This window comes from Corvus kubaryi, unplaced genomic scaffold, assembly GCF_017639235.1.
Source record: "Corvus kubaryi isolate FWS band 111438036 unplaced genomic scaffold, C.kubaryi_AGA036_p1.0 37266, whole genome shotgun sequence".
NCBI classification, from domain to species: domain Eukaryota; kingdom Metazoa; phylum Chordata; class Aves; order Passeriformes; family Corvidae; genus Corvus; species Corvus kubaryi.
The window spans coordinates 610428-631661 of record NW_024581081.1 but is presented as its reverse complement, the minus strand read 5'-3'; the positions used below and the strand labels follow the sequence as shown (position 1 = coordinate 631661).

At 36.9% G+C, this 21234-nt stretch overlaps 1 protein-coding gene across 9 annotated transcripts in view; it reads right to left on the bottom strand.

The window, feature by feature from the left end:
- LTBP1 (latent transforming growth factor beta binding protein 1) overlaps window positions 1-21234 on the bottom strand; it is a 192548-nt gene that overhangs the window by 62525 nt on the left and 108789 nt on the right. For 3 of the 9 annotated variants that reach the window (XM_042024999.1, XM_042025001.1, XM_042025004.1), the window contains exons 10-15: window positions 8377-8499; window positions 6634-6798; window positions 3496-3729; window positions 2580-2602; window positions 1479-1581; window positions 793-891 (exon numbers count right to left, since the gene is read on the bottom strand). In XM_042024999.1, coding sequence (XP_041880933.1) covers window positions 793-891; window positions 1479-1581; window positions 2580-2602; window positions 3496-3729; window positions 6634-6798; window positions 8377-8499 — 747 coding nt within the window. The remainder of the gene's footprint in view (window positions 1-792; window positions 892-1478; window positions 1582-2579; window positions 2603-3495; window positions 3730-6633; window positions 6799-8376; window positions 8500-21234) is intronic. The other 6 variants (XM_042025000.1, XM_042025006.1, XM_042025003.1 and 3 more) reach the window with 4 other exon arrangements.

Sequence of the window (21234 nt, the reverse complement as noted above, 5' to 3'; positions counted from 1 at the left end):
CTCTACCAAATAAAAGAATGCATCTTACATGATTTACTAGGATATTGCAAGCACTTCAAAGTCTGTGTTCATTCTGGTTCATTCTAACCAATGAGACAGTGTAATGCTCTCATGTACTAAATATACTACGTTCACCTTTTTGTTTGTAAATGCACAGCAAAAGAAATTTTCATGTCTTTTGGACACAGCTGTCATTTAGGCAAATTTCAGCTGACAGGTGCATTACTTGCATTTCTGTTATTTTCACTTCTTGACACATAGATGTAGATGAGAATACTTTAACACATCAAAAAAGGACGAAACACAAACATCAAAAGAACATTTCAAAATAGATCTTACAGTAACTTCTCACCTGCTTTTTGTAGAACATTCTGATCTACATCTCAGGAAGTCTACATCCCTCAATGAATATGTTCATGTATACTTCACGAATACACACGTAGACTGTCTAACAACCTGACTTGTATCCAAGAAGTTTTCAGTTCTAGACTTTCCTCGCAGATCTGCAAAGAAAGTCCAGAACTGAATCTGAGATGGAATTATTAATTTTATATTCTATCCTTTTTTCGTGGGCACAAAAATGGCAGGTACATCCTGGAAGGACCTGGTCCTGGCTCTCTTGGCAGTAGCCTCATTGCTGTGCTGTTCTGTACTTTCTCTCTCTACAGTATTCCTTCTGTTCTACAACCATGTTTTCTTCACTGCGGTAATTCAGCAACAGCTTGGAACAACAGCGTCAAGAACTCAGTCATTTCTTAATTTATTGTAGTTCTAAAAAAAGAAGTATAATACCTGTAACTTGAGTAGGTGCAATAACTTGACTTGCACTTGAAGTAGAGACTTCAGGAGCCACTTCAACAGGCAAAGGAGGGGATGTTTTCTCAATCACTACTGTGCGACATGGAATGGAAATCAATCACATCCAAAAAAACCACCTTAAAGCATTCAAAAAACCCCAGCCCTTAAAGCATTCACACATGATACTGAATAAGTCAGGCACCAAGGAAAATTTAATTAGTTTATTCTGCTTTGACGTAGAGTAGAAAAAAATCAGTATAATTGGAGTTTTCATCATTCTAGTGCTTGTGAAAAAAACACTGAACTAAAGGAAGCAAACACAGTTGTAAAATTTTTTCAGCAAAAGTTATGCATAAATCTACAAGGAGTCACCCAAGCACAGTTTGCTCTTGACAAGAGTACAAGGCTTCACCTCTGCTGACATTAAAATTCTCAAGCACATAATCCAAGATACCACTTTTTCTTAAAATATGTCTTTATCTCCTCAACAAGTCACCAAGCCAATGCCAACCTCTCAATTCCTCCCACTTCTGCTTCCATTATTTTTTTTTGATCATGGAGAAGTTGCTTCTGAAGCTCCAATCATTTTTTCATTAACCTCTGTTAGAATTGTTACTTTCCTGTTCTTTTAAGAATTGTAAGCACTCTCTCACATTGAAAGAAAAGCCAAAATAAGTTACCTGGAAACTTTGGATGCAGGTTAATTGTTGAAATTCCAGGAGAAAGCTGAGGCTGCCCAGGCTCTAGATAAGGCTGCTTTTCTTGATCAATGGAAGCTAATTCCTAGAAGAATGATAAAAAAAATAACATTCTGAAAACATTGCCTTAATTCATAGCTACCCACAAACTCCTGGCTTGACACACTGATAAAATTCTCACGAATGGCTTTTGATAGCAGACCATTAATCACCACCAATTTAAACCTGAATGAACATGGAATACTATGTTTCCACAATGGCAAACAATTTAACATTGATTTTACTTGAAGCAGTCTTTTCCTGGAGCTTCTAATTTTATCTTTGGCTTTGTCCCTCCATAATTCTCCCATTCTCTGGTCTTTAATTGCTTACAAATAGCATTTAAATGCAGTTCAGTATCACACAAAAGTATACAATCTCATCTAGGTCTCTGACCACTGTGAAAGAGTCCTTCTTAGCTATTGAACCCATCATCTTATTTTCATAGAAATGTTAGATGCTTGTACATCCTTAGGAAAATGAAATGGAGTACAGCTGCAGTTATTCACAATAAATCCCATTATCTTCAGCACAGAGAACCTGAAACCTCCAGAATGGGGGACTTCACACAGATACGCACTTGCTCTTCTCCAACGAATAAAAGATATCCTAAACAAACAATGAAATTAACTTAGGCACTAATACTAGTCTCATAAGCAGGTGTCACAAATGCTTCTCAAAGCTTCATAATGTTTCTCTCAGATTTATTTTCTCTAGCTGTCAGTATCTGTGTCTCTTCTTCATACCCTCTGCATTTTTCAGTATCCTCTTTAAAACACAATCTCCAGAATGGGATAGAGCAATATATACCAGAACCTCCAACAAATGCCTCTAAGACAGGTTAAAGTAATCTCTTTCTTGTACCTCACTACCTGCCTGTTGTTGTATATAACAACAGCACAAGTTCTTTTTGCCTCATGGTTTGAACAGTAGTCCACAGACTTGTTTGTTCATTATAAATTCTAAATCCTTTCAGTTATCTTTTTCCCATCTTGTACACATGGTCTGCATTCTAATTCCCAGATAAATTACATCATGTTTTACCTGATCAGGAGCTGCTGTTGCCACTAAAACCAGAAAGAAAAAAGAGAATTAATCAGTTTTCACAAAACATTTTATTATATATTTTATCACATTTGAAAGTTGTTGTTGCCATGACACAAAAAATTCAGGCTCAAACCTCATTCCAAAATAGTGCAAACCTGAAATAATGTTCCTGAAGCAAGTGTAAAAACTAACCTGAAACCAGATCAAGATTCTACACACTGTCTAATAATGTTTCTTTATTCAGTATGCAGCTGCCTTGTAGGTTTCTCAATTGTTTACCTGCTTCCTCAGAAACAATTTGACAAACTCACAGGTTACTAACTCACTGATGAAACCTTTTTGATTCCTTACAAGGAATATCAACATTTGTAAATATTTTAAAGGTAAATTAATATCATAAGGATATATAACCTACCACTAACAAATTTTCAAGGATTTATTGTAAAAAAACCCAAACCATCAAGTTTTAAAATTTGTCTTTTCTTTAGACAAGCAAGAGTGGTTTGGGATTTTTTCCTCCACAAATATGACTTTTTTTCTGGGAAGGCATGGTAGGAATTTAATATAAGGTTTTATTTTCCATTGCAGCTTTCCTTTTTAGAATTCATAAATATATATATTTGATTGATAATTTTTTTTAAGTCTTACAACAAATATGTACTATTTTCTGATCATAAAAATTATTGAGTTTAAAGCAGTCTGATTCTCCTTCCATGGTCTCAGCATCTGGTAGGACCTCCACCCAACATGTGAGAAGTGAATCACGTGAAGCAATCCCCTTGGCAACACGGACGCTCTGCTGTGGGGAGTGACGCCTCTGGGCCCTGCACTGTCCGCAGCTGCCTCGCAAAGACACAAACCATGGAAGACACATGCACAGAAATAGACAAAGACTAAATTTTCCCACTCTCACCTTCTTGTACAGCCATCTCAGTCTCACTTTTCTGTGAGAAGGTCAGTGCCTCCACTGGCTCTTCCTTTGCTGGGAGAGGTGGAGGAGAAGTACCTTTAGCAACAGGTTGAGTAATCGGGGTCTTGCCAATGACAGGTGGCTGTACTCTAACTGCAGGGTGATGATATAGCTTGTTTCTGTGAGGGCCAGAAACCGTATAACCCATTCCACCAGGGCAGATTTCCTTAAAAGCAGCTAGATTTGGGATGGGAAAATATTCCTTTTAGGAGTCTAAAAGTGCAATATGTTGACATAGTGGAAAATATAATGACTACCACTAAGAAATTTAATCTCATACTGTATATACATTTTAACAAAAAACTTCTTAAAGAGAAGCTATGCATTGCATGCTAATATGACTGAGCATTCTCCCAAAAGCATGTTCTGGCTGTTTTTCCCAGGAGGCTTCCCCTCCAGTTTACCATTTTTCTTCAGTTATGATTATCTGTCATTATATCAAGATATTTCTTAAAATTAATTCCCTTCAAACAGTATATCCTTTCTAAGTATTTATTTAAATATGCAAATTGTCTTCATCATCTATACTGCATAATGAATGAAGACCACTGTTCCTATCATTCTCTTTTTTGTAGAAATCAAAGAAAAAAAGCTCACCAGCCCTGTACTAGAGGAGCACAACACTACCAACCAGTAACAACACTGATCCACAGGATCCCACCTGACTACATCAGAGGCCTCATACCAGTCCAGATCCAAATTCCACTGAATTGAAAAAGGCTGGCTAAATACAAGATGAGGATCATAAAAAGCCAAATCACTACTGGAAGAGAGGGGAAATAATCTCATTTATAAAGCTGCTACAGAAAAAATTAATGAAAGGCAACAGCACTTGCTCTGATCTCTACAGGTGATCTATAAAAGCATCATGGTTTGCAGTTCTGCTGGAAGAGTAAAATGAGAAAGAAATACAAATCAGTCTTCCTCCCCACCAAAGAGAATACTCATGCTCCTGTCAGGGTCAGGAAGACTTTCAGGAGTCTTGAGGGAGCAGTGTTTCTTTGTCCTTATTGCTCTAGGTAAAGCCATGTTGGGGTGAAATAAATTTAGTCTCCCATGTGGGAATTCTTACAGAGGCCTAAGGGGTGTGCCAAGTGGGGCATTGCTAAGTTCACAAATTCTGCTTTGAACACATCAGGGTTTTAAAATGAATTAGCATCTAAAATAAAAGCACAAAGTACTAGCTAAAAGCACTCCACAGATGAGTTAAATTATACATTAAATCACAGCATGCATTAATTGCACAATGTGTTTTAATGATGTCTTTGAAAATATGAAGAGTCAAACTAATTAAATTGAGTGGATTCAGGATAATGAAACACTTTTTGCTGGAATATCTGATATCAAAACTTGTTATAAAACAGCCAAATGAGGGTGGGAATTCTGGTCAAAGGAGTAAGATAGAAAATTTGATGTCTGTCCCTTCAGATGCATACTTAGGATGCAGGAAATCTCGCTTCAGGTTGTATTCTCTCAAATGAAAGGTAGAAATGTGAGTCTTACTCTACCACAGCTCTGATAAGAGCTCTCAACACCTGGGCATACAAATCTGCTCTATCAGTGTTTCTTTAGGAGATGGTTTACTTTCTACAAATATTTAATAAGCTTTTTACTTCAATGACTTTTATACTAACATGGGATGCTGCAGTAAATACATTACCCCATTCTGGAGTATCCCACTTTCACACATTTTTCATAGAAAACTCTGAAACATTATGAATTTAACCTGTTACAGAAAGGAACATGTTTTTAAATCATGCAAGTAGTCATTAAATGAGAAAAGCTCATCAGAATTTTTAACTCACAGACTTTCTCTCTGAAGCCTTTTCATTAAGAAAAAAAATCACTAAAGCAACCAATTCCATATGATACTTGATATATTTTTTGTGACCAGATAGCAGTCAACATAAGGATGTATTCTGTGCTCCAGCATACACACTATTAGGCATAAAGCCTCATGCAATATTCTCACAGATGTAAAACACCTGCACTTAAATTGCAAGTCATCTCATGAGAATGTATCTTTTCTCCATTAAAAAGCCATGGAAATGTTATTTATCCAAAAGTGAACTGGAGTTTTAAAATCTTGATCAATGATCTAGTGACCCAATGGTCTTGCAGGAAACAGTGGCTTTAAAAATCCATTGAAATGCTCAAAACTGTTGGTCACTTTCACTTCTTTAAGTCCAACTTAAGGAATCTGCTGCTCTCATCATGTCTCTGATACCAGCTGTGGATTTCCCAAAGCAGCCAGCTGGTTTGAAAATGTAAATCTTTATAAAATATTTCAGAGAAATACATGACCTGCATCATGACAGTGACATCTGCAGCAGCAGCTTCAAGTAAGCACAATGCATTGTCACTACAAATACTCAACAGACTGGACACCATGTATATTACAACAAGCAATGATGCTTCTAAAACAGATTAATTTGACCTTACATTTGGAAACAAAGAGAACATTAAATTGATTTTGCCTGAAGATTCCATAGGCATTTAAGTTTTAAGCAACATCAGGGAATAAAAAGTACTTGAAAACAGTGATCAGTATCTATAATTTTTGGTGTCTTAATCTATAACCAGCCAAAGTGAGAGTGGTGACCAAACAAGCTGATATTTTTGAAGTCCTTATATATTTAAATAACAGCAGAACTCCAATGGAACACTGATAATACATGAGAGCTTTATGCATCAAGTAAGGAATTGTTTAAGTGAAAAATGGCATGAAAAGTTTAACTACTAGTTTATTGCTAAGAATTCTCTCTTCAGCACATTCCTCAAAATGGATGGTAAAGATATGAAGGAAGGTGAGAAGGCAGAGAAATTACCATGCATATCCTACTAACTGTAATACAAACTATATTCCATGTTGTTCTGTAACCAAATTCTCAAAAGCTGCCATCCTTTCACCAGAGCCTTTAACAACTGAAGAGTATTAAATAAATTTTGGGTTACTTTTCCTGTATCTATAGTATGTACTCTGGTGGTTGGTTTGTTGTTTTTTTTTTTTTTTTGAAAACATGCATAAAAAATTTAGGGGGATGGGGGCAAGAGCTTGTATTTTTAGTGGGAAGTTCTTACCTGTTCCTGGGAGTGGACACTTCTCACAGTGTGGGCCCCAGGCTTTGCCAACACTGCAACAGCAAAGCTGCTTGCTGAGCTGAACAGAAAGAGGATGCATGCATTGCTTTCCTGCACTAACAAACCGGTAGCAGGGTCCTTTCTCTTCAGCTACAGGGTTATCAGCTGCAATGAAAGTGGAAGAGAGGATGGTACTGTTCACAGGAAAAGCGAAACAGCGAAACAGCCCTAGATTTCCAACATCACTTAAATGGATTAATATTCTGTCTGCAGAAGTTTTATTTCAAACACCTATCTCAGATGAGAATCACAACATTTAAAAAAATCTTATTTTGCATCGACACTCCTGAATTCCAACTTACCCTAGACCAAGGATAAGAAGTATTTAAAAGAAAAACAACAACAACAACAAAAGTAAATTCAAAACCAGCAGTTGCCATGCTGCCACAATGAAGAGTGAGAATCATCTCTCTCACTTGTACACAGCAGCTGAAGATCAGTCACTGGCACTACACAGTTGTGTCAAGCTACAAAGCCAATGGAACATCCATCTATAAGCAGGCTATGTCAGTAAGACTGCAAAAGCATTAAGTACCATACATGACACTTTTTTTTAATGTAAGAGACAACTACATATTCGCATTTTGACATGCTTAGTTTTAATGTGGAAGAGCCAAAGGCCATAAGCTATGATTAATATGAGGTAACAGAAAGCTAAGACCCATCCAGCTTTCTAATTTATGCATACACATTAAGATACATTTAACAGTTCTGGGTAACATGTTCACATAACTCAAAAAATACAAAGACTACCTGATTTTCAACATGACATGTAAAAGCAAAACCAAAACACAACAACCAACTCCTCTCTTCTGGTGTTCAACTGAAAAGCAGTATGAAGTTCTTCAAACTGCTGAGAAACTTTCTCAGTAATTAAGTGTCATTAACTAGTACCATAAAATTGTTACGCTGGGAAAAAAAAAAAGGACTCACCTATGACTTGAGACTATATTTGATAAATGTAAAGATAGCTCAGAGAAAGAACTGAGGATTATAGATATTTTTCAGTTGTACATATTCTTCACAAAAAAAATATAAAGTGAAAAATTTAGTTGTTCTTTACACTCTCTTCTCTTCTTGCAGAGGTAAGTGATCGCAACCAAAGTAAAAGCTAACTAATAGAGGGAAATATTTGCATTCATGTCATTCACAGTTTTTTCTTGCCCCTAATTCTTTCTTAAATTTGAATTCTTCTTAATGGGAAGGAAAATGTGCTAAAGACCATACTGGGTTAAATGTTTATTAATGGACTATCCAGATCAAAGCTGCAGAGGTGAAAAAGGGGAGAGCAGGACACAAAGATAATTTTGGCTGGGAAATTAGCAGAGAGAGGAGCAAAAAAAAAAAAAGGAAACTCCAGGATACTGAAAAGGACTGAGTATATGTGGAGGCTGGATATGGTGTTGAAGATTTGGTGACAAGAAAACAAGAAAATCAGGAAAAGTTGGCAAGGATCCTGGGTAGCCACTGGTGGAGACCAAGCTTTCTGGGACAAAGAAACAGAAAAGAGGCATGAGCACTGAGACTGACTAAATAGAGTGAATAAACTGAGAATATGAGTTGGAGACAAAAAAAAAAAAAAAAAAAAAAAGGTGACAGATTAGAATAGTTGGGCCCAATCAAATAAATCTTCATCTGAAATTAACTATCTAACTTGGTACTTTAATTAGCAGTATTACTTACGTATGCATCTTGAGAGGGTAGGATCTGGCACAAATCCCATTTTGCAGGTACATCTGTAGCTGCCCATGGTATTCAAGCACTCACCATTAGGGCATACTCCCTGTAACTGACACTCATTGATATCTGTGGGAAAATTGAAAACAATCAGATGCTGAAACATGTATTAATACTTCTTTCTTCAGAAGTTCTCACTTTTTTTTAAAATATGAAGGAGAACTGTTACAAGTTAACACTCAAATCAACACTTTTCCCCATATTAACATTTGATTTATAACCTTTTAAAACACTGTTGAGAACATAATAGAAACAAAATTACATTTATACATCATTCTCAAGTACTCTGAATTAGAAAAACAAATACACTTTGACTGGCTTCTCAATCCCTCTTCTCCTGACTAGATTGCTTGCACAGTTCAACACAGCTCACGAGAACATTCACAGAGACAAGTTTTAACCAATGAATATTTTACAGGGGGTGGAACGCTGCTTGCCACATTTAATACAGTTTTTATTAGTATTTATGTTTAATAGTGCTCAACGGTTCATTACGCTGAAAGCAGCACAATGCAAAAATATCCTCTGTAGCCCAAAGAACCTGATGGCAAGAATATGCTGCAGGGAGCACAGAACACACCTGACATGAAAAGAATTGCAGCTATGGCAACACAACTTGTATGTCCCTTCCAACTCAGCGTGTTCTGTGATTCTGTGAACTGCTTTGATAAAGCTTGCTGTTACGAGGCCACCTGTGCAAGTGTTGCTTTCACGGTCTGACTGAATCATCCTCCCATGCCCCAAGCATTGGGTCTCAGGTCTATATCACCCTCATGGTTGCATCTGTAGTTCACTTACTCTTAAAAACAGAACCTGTTTAACAATCATCTGGAGACCATCTGTAACTATGCCAGCCAAACTAGTTTTTTGTTTCACGGGACAGCAACAACATAGTTTGCACTGATAATCCAAACCTTAAAACAGTAACAAAAATAAAAATTAAAAAACTGTCTAATCCATAATTATCTGTCATAAATTGTGAAGTGTCCTCTTTCAGAAAAATGGAGCAAGTACATTGAAATAAATCTACTTTAAAATATTTATGGGTATTATTTTTCCGTAAGACTTTCCCTCTCTATCCTTAAGGCTAGGAAAAAACACCTACCTTGCTGAGTAAACAAACTTCACATGGAAGTCAGAAATTCCAGCTAGCTCTTGGAAAATCAGGTATTAGTGATAATTTATCTAAAATATACAATATTTATTATCTTTCCTTTTGGCTTTTATAAAACCAACCTAATTTTATTTGACCTCATTGTATGTTGCTTCCTAATGCAACGCCATCACTGAGGGTAAGAGGTTGAATATACAAAATATAACAGATGTACTGAAGTTTGCATTTGGAAACCTACAGAAAGATTCCTTCTTCATTTTTCTTCATAAGTTTGGCTACCTGTCCCATGACACAAAAGTGCACAGTACAGCAGACTCTGGCAGTTGCCATATCAGCCACATTTTTTTCCAAATACTCAGTGTTGAGCTTATCCCTCAGCTCTTCCAGTGCTATACCTAATATAGTATCTTGACACCACCTGGATAAAGTTCACTTCTATGCACTTAGCTACATGTGACAAAGAGTAGTAATTTATATCCTAGAACTTTGGATGAAATGTGATGGAAACCACACGAATTACAAAGGATCAGCTCTGCCTCAAAGGAATTTTCAAGTGAAATTCCCAGACTACATGACTTTCTGACCTCAGAGGGAGTGGACTATTTAAAAAGGAGAATGGTATAAGAGCAGAAAAACCAGCCGAAATAGTTTTGTACAGCAGTCTACATTTGTCCCATCCAATGTTTAAGCGGGATGACATCCCATATAAGAACAGGAGAATCTTATTTAAGGATTGCATCAATACAGAATATTTATTAAGCCAGACTTTTATGCATGCACTTGAATTTTACCAGTTTCTTATGTTTTTTCATCAGACTAGCTTCTTTCTTTTACCCTCAATCTCAAAATATGATCGAAGGCACCTACACAGTTCCAACTGGTCCCAGAGGGAAGTTTATCACTATTTCAATACCATTATGATTTGTGTGTATTAAAGAAATGAACTTAAATCTTAACAGTTAGCAAACTAAAGACATTATTGAAACATCTCTAAGTAGAAACATAGTGGTGCTGTTGTACAGTTGTTGGGAGGAAAGGACATATTACTAACGCTCCATTTTCTAAAATTAGTCCCCACTAGGACCTGATGGAAAAAAGGACTCTGCAATATCTAGAAGCTAATACAAAGAAAATACTGGAACACTCAAGAACCCTCTATTGAATTTTCTACCTGTTGGCAATTTGGGTTGTCAGATCAGTCTTCAAATGCTAAACCACAAAATGATTCTATTTGCTTTGATAAAGCATTGTCTCTGGTGTCAGAAATAATAATAAGAGATCTTTTACTCTGAGTACAGGAAAAATGTCAATATATGGGTTCATTTCAAAATGAAAATCCTCAACACAGTTACACAAATACAAATTACATGCACACTTACGTGTAAAAACCACATACGGTTTTTGGAGGAAGAGGAAAAACACAGGAGAAATCGATACACATAATGAAAATAATTTCTCTACTCCCTACATTGTAATAGCCAGACATTTTTAAACAAATTTCTGCCTTTCCAAATTCTAAGTACACATTTTTCTTTATAGCAAAATTAACCTATACCACTGGAGGAAAATGGAAGACATCTGCCAAGCAACATACATAACATATCACTTTTTTGGTGACTTTTTCTGGAATTAGAATTAACAGAAATGCTTTGTCTAGTGAAAATAGCATTTAAGTTTTACATCAGCAAAGAGGACTGCTTATTTTAAAAAATGGCAATTTGACTTGGATTTTGTAATTCTTATTTTCAAGGAAAGACTAAGTCTCTTGTTTGCTAACCATTAAAACACATTGCTATTTACTTATATGTTAGCATGAAATGGATGGCACTTTTTCTTTCTATCTAGGAGGATAATTCTACCCTTCTACATGTATTTAACGAAGGTAAGTAATTACACAGCTTAACATAAGTGCATTTGTATTTTCAGTGTTAAAAATGATTAATGATGCATTCTTCATTTATTAGATGATACCTTTACTCATTGTTTGCATCCACCTTCATTTTAAGGAATATTTAAAATCTATATATGGATAAACTTTATTATTTGAATATTAAAAGTATGAATGTTCCAAGGCATCATTTACTAGAGTGGCTGATTTGTGGATACATAGGATCTTCCTATAATTCATGAATACACAGTCATCCTTCTTTCCAAATCATTCAACTATCCTACAGGAATCATTCACAGATGCTGTCATTACTGCCCCTGTATTCAATCTCTTCACAGATGAACTGTTCTTGTATGTCTTGTATTTAAAAACATAATCCCCCATTCACATGAGCTCTGCTATTGCTATTTAATGTGGGCACTTCTACATTTAAGTACCAGCTTTTGTATATGTAAATACCAACTAACATTCCTTCTAGAGTTCCTGATACAGATGTTCCTCTTGCTAAATTTGTCCAATTTTTAAAGTTAACTTCACTGTGCATGTTCCAGTGTCCTCAGCATGACTTAATTATAGTGTATTTTAATGCCTCCTTTCCTGGTCATGTCTACTCAATGAGCTCATAGAATTGCTGAGCTGATGCCCTATGCTGAATTACACAAGCTTGTCTAGGGATTCCACAGAAACAAGACAGAAGCTGATCAAAAAAACCCCCCAAACCCTCAAATTTTATAAAGAAACATATGTACATGTAAGAATAGTGTTTATTTAACAACTTGAGCAGCAAAAAAAAAATTCCTCCCAGATTTACTACCTACTTCATTTCAGACTGTGGTAAAAGGCCACCTATCCAAAATGTTTCCTACCACCTGCCAGCCTGCCCAGCTGTGCAAATTGCCCTGGAATCAACTTTTTCAGGCAGCTGGAAAGGAAATGTAATTCAAGATTAGCAGACTTTTTTTTTCTTTTTAGCCCTCTATTTCTTGTATATGGACATAAAAATATTTCAATGTTACATTAGTATAGGAATAAGAATTCATTTGCTTCACTGTAAAAACTAGAGAAAAATGTCTGAATAATGTCCTGTGTACAAGTATGAACTGATGGCATACTTGAGGAGTAATTTGATCAAATGCCTTCATCTACACAGAGGAAATACTAAGGGGCTAGGTAGCCGTACTACAAAACCACACATATGAAAATAAAGCTTTCCAAAGACCAATTCAATACAGAATTTCAGTTTTTGAGAAAAGCGAGAGTAATGAAGTTCCATTGGTAAAAAGCCTCTGCGCTAGTGATACAGAAAAAAAGAGAATTTAAACAAGGAGATATTGCACATAGCACCTCACATGGTTCCATCAAGAACTCTCACAGTAAGCACTGTTATTTATAATTTTTACAGAACTGGTAAATAAAGCATTAATTTTTTAATAGTTGGTGTTTGATAATATGAATGACTTGACCCTTTCTCAGTGGTAGTAAATGGGTATAACCCCACTGGCATGAAAGAAGCACTGTCAGTTCTGCACTGACTGACAGCCTGACCCTTGCTTTTACCCTTTAGTATTATACACACCAAATACGTGGAACTGGTCCTTGGTATACTGTACCCCTAGATGTGATAGTCCATCTCCATGAAAGTTTGACTCACGATCTATTGAGATGGCAGTGGAAGCCACATGCCATCTGTGCCAGTTTGGCCAAATTTAGGAATACATTCTCTGAGAGAAGGCAGGTTACAAACCACCCCTCCCGCACCAGGTTCGGGAAAAAAAACTTTTTCCTCGAAGGAAAGTGAAAGAGATAACAACTATTTATTTAACAAATACACAGGAAAAAAGATACTAATGCTAAATAATGAAACCTCTTGCTGTAGAGAGAAAACCTGGGAAAATTTCAGAGTCCTTCAGTAGTCTCTCTCTCTCCCTCCTTGGAGCTGGGACGGGGTGGTGGGCCCACCTACAGGGTCAAGGCCTCGGTGGAAATTCTTCCCGATGTATTCTGATGTTGAAACAGTCCAGCAGAGAAAAAAGGGAAAAAAACCAAGTCCCAGGAAAACAAAAGTTCAACTCTCTGTCTCTGCCTCTCCAGAGAAAAAGAAAGCCAAAAACTGGCTGGAAAGCAAGCTGCTTCCTCCCGCTCCCACCGCTGCAGAAGCAGACCGGTTTTATCTCTGTGTCCTTGGAACATGAAAACAAACTGCTTTGAAAAAGTACACTTTCCTCTCTCCCCTCTCAGGCTCAGTTTAAAGGCATAGAAAGGTATATATACTAATTTCTGGGCATAGTGCAGCGATAGGGAATACAACATCAAGTCACCCCAAGACACCATCCCAGCGGCCCCATTGGTAACTCTGCTCTCACAAGTTCATCCAAATACACAGAAGCTTTGCCACAACCAGGGTCTTAACAGTGATGCTGCAGCACTGTACAGATGAGTCTGTCATACATGAAATCCCTATTTGTGCTTGGTCTTTGCATTTTAAGTGCTTTAATTAATTAAATTTGAGTTAATTATTTTTAAATTGAATGTTACAATTAACCCATCAGCCCAGGTACAAAAATCCAGTTCCATTATCGGTGTTTTCAATTGTTTAAAGTAGTTTATTAAGAGAGTTGCACCCTTCCCAGTTAAAATTTTCCCAGTTAAAAATCACTAACTTGCCCCTTCTCAAACTTCAAACCACCTATACACCATAAGAGTTGCCTTTCCTGTGTTTACTGTATACTTTTACAAGTGTTTTGAGATGTGTTGGACTTGCATTCTGATTCCAAGGCCAAAACCCCACCCAGTCTTAATAGCCAGCAGCTATTTTTAGCCACAAAGCCATTACTCTGCAGGCAAGCTCCATGGCAACCTGAATACCTGAATTTTAATGATGCCATTGTATTCCCTTATCTCAAACTGATACCCCCCCCCCCCCCCCCCCCCCCCGATAATGATGAGCCATTAGTGGACAGAGATGATCTATCAAAGGGAAAGCACCAATCACTTTAAACCGAAGGGGTGGGCTGTGGGCAGACTGGGGGCGGAGCAAAAACTATAAAAAGGACGAAGCGGAGAGGCAGGGTCTCTTTTCCCCTCTTGCTCTCTCCAGACCTGCTGTGGGAGACGTCGGTGCTGGGGCATTCAAAGCCTTACCCCTTTTAAGGGGCTTTTAGTAATTTTTTTAAAGTCAACCCAGCACTGCAAGTTCTTTTTCCCTACCTGAGGTCTACTGCTGTCTCAGCCAGAAGATCTCAAATCCCTGCGCTCCTGGGGCATACCATCTACTGAGCCATAGGATCCCAAATTTTTGTATTTTTCTAATTTCTGTAATTTTTCAATTTTTCTGTTTTCAATAAATTTATCTTTTTAAGAGTTGTCTCATTTCTCACAAGTCTGCTATGCCTCAGCTCCTCCTAGACCCTTTTCTAAGCTTGATATATGGTGAGGTCAACCACCACACTATCCAGAGCCACCACTGTGCTCCCAGCTTCAAATAACTCAGACACTGTAACCAAACTGCTGCTAATCTATCCCACAATCTTCCCACAGAGGAGAACTTAAAACAGGCTCTCTTAACAACAACAGTTGGCGTTTGATACCTTCCCACACATTTTTATAGGTCTTCTGTGTGTCAGGTCAGCCTACTCTCAGAAAACGCAATGTGTTAATGACTCACTGCCACCGAATTTCCTGGTGAAAAAAAGCAAGCTGTAACAGCCATTTTCTAACTGAATGCCCATCTGCTCATGTGGAGAGTAGGACTACGAACACAGTACTATCTTTGTGACATAAAAAAAAAAGTCAACAAAAAACTAACTCTCAAAACCAAAGAAGCAAGGGAGGAAAATGAGAACAACGTAAGATGGTGTTCATTTAAACAAGTAAGCACACAGTAACATTGAACTTGCTATAAACCATGACAATTACACAGCTTAACTAAGTCCAAAAGCAGATTAATCTTCAAAGAACTTTACATCCATTATTAGCAGATAGAAGATGGAAATGAATGAGTAACTCAGATAACAAAAAGAAAATTTACTTTGTTCAAGTTTTTTTCTGCTTACTTTTTATCAATGTTCACAAAGAAATTTTATTTGGATTTTTGTCCACTGTAAGGCAACCATCAAGGTTTCACATTAGAAATACCCCAAAGCATTTTACCAGAATCTTGGTCCACATATATTTAACATAATTAGATGAAGTTTTTACTCATGACCACACATAGACACTTGCACGGGCTGAGTATCACAATACTAAAGTAAATGTCGTTCAGTCTAAGTGCAGGCAACAGTTAATAACACCTATTTTCTTCTAATAACTGTGATTTAGAGAAGGACTGAATACTCCAGAAGAAATAAAAAAATGCAGAAAGCTTCTGAAAAACAACCTGACCCTTATCTGTTACTGTTAAAGATCAAAACCTCCAGTGATTTTTCAACATCTCCACCTGTATTTCCTCAAGTACAGATTTACTTGTTCAGCTCTCTTACATACACTGCACACTGGAGAATCACAATGACTGAAAAAGAAATGCATCAATCAAAACTTCAAATTCTGTTCTAAGGTACTTAAATTTCACACCCAATGGAAGGTCTCCCTCTTGCTGATGTAGAGGTATTTATGTGCAGAAAGGTAGAATGCAGTAGAATCTTTCTCAACTGAATGACAATGCACAGAACTCAGTGCTGGAGGGGAGGACATGTTGCAGAAGGTCTTAACTTCCAGTATTCTGCTTGCATTCTCCAATTCTACACTGGCTTTTAAATTAAATTAAAACAGTGTTTGTGACTGCATTAGCTGCTGTTCAACATTACTTTGGTTCTTTACTGGAAACCTACGGGCAACTTCTCTCACATTTCCTGGAGCAATGGTATACCTAATTCAATCACATCCAGGAAGTGAATAATTTCAGCTTTATTCCAGGATTAATGACATTGTAATGCAGACTGAGTATCCTTTATCCAAGAATAACAAACGATGCTAAGTGTAAACATCAGATCCTAGGAAAAATTCCTGTGCCTGCTTAAAACGACATCTGTACCTGTCACTTACTGTTGAAAGAATATGCTTTGCTTGGTTACTGTAAAACATGCCGAGTTATTTACTACATCATAAAGCTCCTTTAATTTCCCCTTTTACTGAAATACCTTACTAGATGCTTCAGCAAGCAAATATGGAAATGCTTCACAGCCTGCTTCTGTTCTACCCACTAACAGGCCAACACAACCTGAAGGTGATGGCTGCTACAGCCAAGCAAAGTGGTGCAGAAGGACTACTGATCAGCAGAGAACTGCTCTGCCACAGAGCACCCCACAAAAGCTGATGTTGGAGTATCAGCTCTGCAGTGTTTCCCTTCAGCAGCTTCCAGCTGTAAGAGTAAGAGAGGTTCACTGTGTTTTGGCTGTGTTAACCATTACAACAGCTTCTCAGACCACCCAGGCCCAGCTGGCCTAATGCAGAAACACTGAGGTGGTGTAAAGCTGTCTTCTCTGCCTTCAGCCTAGTAAGCCATTCGGACACACTGAGCAAATCTACTGCCTACCCTTTTCAGATAGGGAGCAATGCCCATATTTGGTCACAGACACACAGGAATTTGAAACACTCTTATAAAATTTAATTCATTCTTTCATTTCCCAGCTTAGCACATTGAATTTATGCTCATCAAAATCATCACAGCTTGGAAATTTTAACCATATCTAAGTATTATCTTAAAATTCTACAACCAACCATACATGTTGATTAATGTGTTGTGCAGTCTTCTGATATTACATTATTTAAATCTATCTATTCATTTTAGAGAAGACATTCTTACTCAAGAAAAGCAGTCTGAATTCAGAAAGGTCAGGGTTTACTGCAAGAATTTAGAACAATGCAAATACAAACAAAAATAGTCTTTAATTTGTTTTTTGAAAGAAACCATTGCTACTATTGATGTAAATAATGCAGTCAAATTTCTTTCCAGGAGCACTGATAGCTTTGAAACTATAGGTTCCACTACCAAAATGGGATCAGGGTTTGATTTTATTACTATTTTATGTTGAAGTAACTAAAAGGCATTTAAAATTTTCATAAATAAGTTTGAAGAATGTTAAGTGATTGAGTATTAATTTAAAAAAAATTCCTCTTTTGAAACCATAGATCTCACTTGTATCACTGAGTTTGCTATGTTACAAATTTGGCAGGTGATTTTTGATTACATGAATTAATATGACTCAAAAAACAATGAACAATTCAGATTTTCAAAGTGACATTACGTGCACTAGAGGAAAACAACATATAATTTCACAATTTTTAAGACAACATATAACAAGGTATGAAAACTAAATATGCACCTGCTTTCAGCTAGGACAGTCATGACATCTGGAAGATTCTTATAAAATTTGGACCAAGAACAGGAACTTGTAGAAGCAAGGACTTCTAGTCAGACCACCACAGCCCTGGTAACTTCACTGAAATACTCAGAATAAACTTGTGGCTAGAAAAATACTGCAGCCCATCTCACCCCCTCTGTCCCAAGTGTCTGGTGCTGGAGGACACAAGCAATCTTAATAGCTGATCATAGGCCTAAGCACTGTGGAAAGATAAATTTCTGAAGGGGGACTTCTACAGTTAGCTCTCAAATCCTATCTCTATGCTTATTAAAAACTGACTGACTTTGTTTAAACTACTAAGCAATAAAACCAAGTGGAAAATATTTACCTCCTTCTGATGCAAAGAGAATGACTTCTCTTTCAGTAAGACCCACGCACCCTTAGAACACTTCACTGCATTTAAGCAAAGAAAGCCTTCTAGATCAATTATATACTAACTAGAATTTGCCAAAGTATTTAGGCAACATCTTAATTAAGAATATCCTAGAGGTCAGTCATCAAATGTTATTTAGTAATATCTGCCTTGATAGATGTTTTCATACTGTAAGTGCTTTAATACGCATAATAAATCATACTGCAAATTTAGACTGGAATATATAATTTATGCCAATATGTCAATTGTGAAAATTTGACACATTCTGGTAAGTTAGGCTTCACTGGGAGTGCCATCTGACTGAATGATCTCCAAATTGACTCAATATGCAGGCATCAATTTTTATTCTCTTCATGAAAACCAATTACAATCAATTACCGATTAACACCACAGAAAATATTGTTCCAACTGTTTCTGCTATACGTACATTAACCACTATTAATATCCTCTAAGAAAAATACAATATCCAGATTTTACTGCCTCCATTATAGTTGATTGTTTCAATAATAACTTGGATTAGTGAGAATGAGAGGTAAAAGAAACAAAAAACAAGGTTTCATTGTTAATTAAACTACTGCAATGTTTTTTAAAATTACAGAAAAAACAGCTGCTTATTCTAAGAAACGACCCACTGATTTCTGTGAGCTAAGAGAACAGCAGCAGAAGAAATCAGTCCAACTCGTTTTGTGCTTTTGCGTGGAATTTACTGGAATGAAAGTTTGCAGAGCCACACTTCTCAAACACATAATCAGTGTCCAAACAGCAACCCAGCCCAATTTCTGGAGATATATTTAATTCTCACTGTGATCATCATGAAAGAAGGTCTTTGAAAGATGGTTGTTGACTTAGTAACTAAGTAACATTAAACAGCATTTCTTATTAAGGAAGCTCTTTTATTATTTAAAAGTAGTGAAATAAATATACAACATGCAGAGAAAACAAATTTATTACTTTATTTTAGGGACAAATGTAGGAGGGAAGAATATACCTTCAAAATTTATCTTAAAACATGATGAAACCAAGGGAAAAGTGCTTCAAGTCTCCAGAGCACATGATTATAGAATTTGATCTATCAACATAAAAGTACTAGTTTCTGAAAGTTCATAAACATTTAATTTTAAGAATATAGGGGCTTTCCAAGAACTTCCATGCACTTCTTACTTCATTGCAAAACAACAAGTGTTCAGGTATTTTTCCAGTTCTTCAAGATAAGATTTCTAAAGTGCTCTGTTGGCAATATGTTAAGTTTCCTGAAAAATGAATCCAACCTTTTCACCAGCTGTTTTTTCCATTCTATTTCAGTTTTCCAAGAAAACCACTAGCAGACTAAGGAAACAGTAAGTATAACTCTAAGCAGGGAACCAGAAATTAGCATAGCATGTGGATTCTGACAAAGAACTTGCAACACTGATAAGCTGTATTTTGGCTCTAATGACAGCCTTAGGGCATCCATGTGTGTACATGTAATAAATCACCCCATTGAAAAGATAATTACTGAGGAGGGAAAAAGCTTTCTTGATAGTAATTATGCTAAACTGTTTGAATTAACATACCCACAGATGGTTCTTTGTGGTCCTACTTACACATTGGAGAGAAGAATGCTTCATTACATTAATTCACTCACTTGAAAGGAAAAAAATAATGATCTGGTTATTAATCACACTAATATTCCTTAGTTTCTGAAGCCTATGTAGACTTTTGACTGCAAAACCAAAGTAGAACAAAAGGTTAATTAGGCTTTTAGGCCTGAGTTTTCAAAGGCAGTGAAAGTTGGACAACATAGAGGTGAAAAAACCAATCTCTTTTAGCTGTAGGCAGGGATTCAGAAACATATCCTCATTACTATTTGGTCTGGCAACCCTGGCCCTTTCTAAGCACGGACACAGCATGCATACCCTTTCAGCAAAGAATAATCTAATTAAAATGTACACTTGCATATGGACATGCTGTTCCACTCCCAATTTAATTGTAAGGATTCTTAAAGGAATATGAATACTCCCACGCCAGCAGCTTAAACAGTTTTCTCTTGACATGTACTGCTGTCTGTGTTAGTGATACGGTCAGCTCTTTCTTCATTAGCCCTGTCCTCCTCTCTTATAGGAAAGCATGTCTGCTTCAGATAAACAAACAGGACACTTTTGGCTGACCCATTGAGAAACACATGCTAATAACCATTTCAGGGCTGAAATGCACCCTGCCAGCAGCTTTCACTTATGAAACTAGCTTTCCTGAAGAACATTCAAACAGAGGTCAAAATCCTGACCCTCTGAAAGAAAATGGTAATCTTGTTACTGACTTCAATAGGACTAGATTCCATCGTGGCTTTGTTTCATGTTCCTTCTCCCATCTGTATCTCCTTGTTGGAGTGTCTTATTGAGCAAATTACAGAGAAGCCATTCAAGCCTCAATAAAGCAATAAGGGGAACCTCCAAACAGCTACTACCTCATCCCTCTCCAGAAAGTTAAGAGATTGTCCCCATCCCAAATTCGTAAACAGTCTGGTAAGATAATCTTACTATCATTTCATGATTAAACACTACATTATAAATTTCCATGTATCAATTCCAAGTTATATTTAGAGTCTACAGCTCACTCTCTTCTGAGATAGTGACAGAAGTATAAAACAAATTATTTAAAGCCTCATATTTCTTGCAGTTTTAGTTATGTAGTACAAAACTGTGTCACAGGAAAAATTATCAAAATCCGGTGCAAACCCCAATGATTAGCCTACCACATACAGATCTATTTCTGTACTGGCAGTACTTAGCTCCCTCTTACACTCCTACCCAGATACATATGTTCTCTCTCTCTCTATCAGCCTGTCACCGCTCAGTGAAACAACTTCCTGGCCTATTTCTGGCAACCTTCACAAGCACCAGACCATTTCTAACTGTCTATAACCCCTGATTAAGGATCTTCGTTTCCATGAAATAAGGTTTGCCAACACCTGGGTTCAACCTCTTGAACTGAATGCCCTACTCGCCTTTAAATGCCTGCTGGGTTGCTGCTGTCTGAAACCATTGTGTATTCTGTGGGGTATACACAAAACTGCTGAAGATATCAAAAGCTC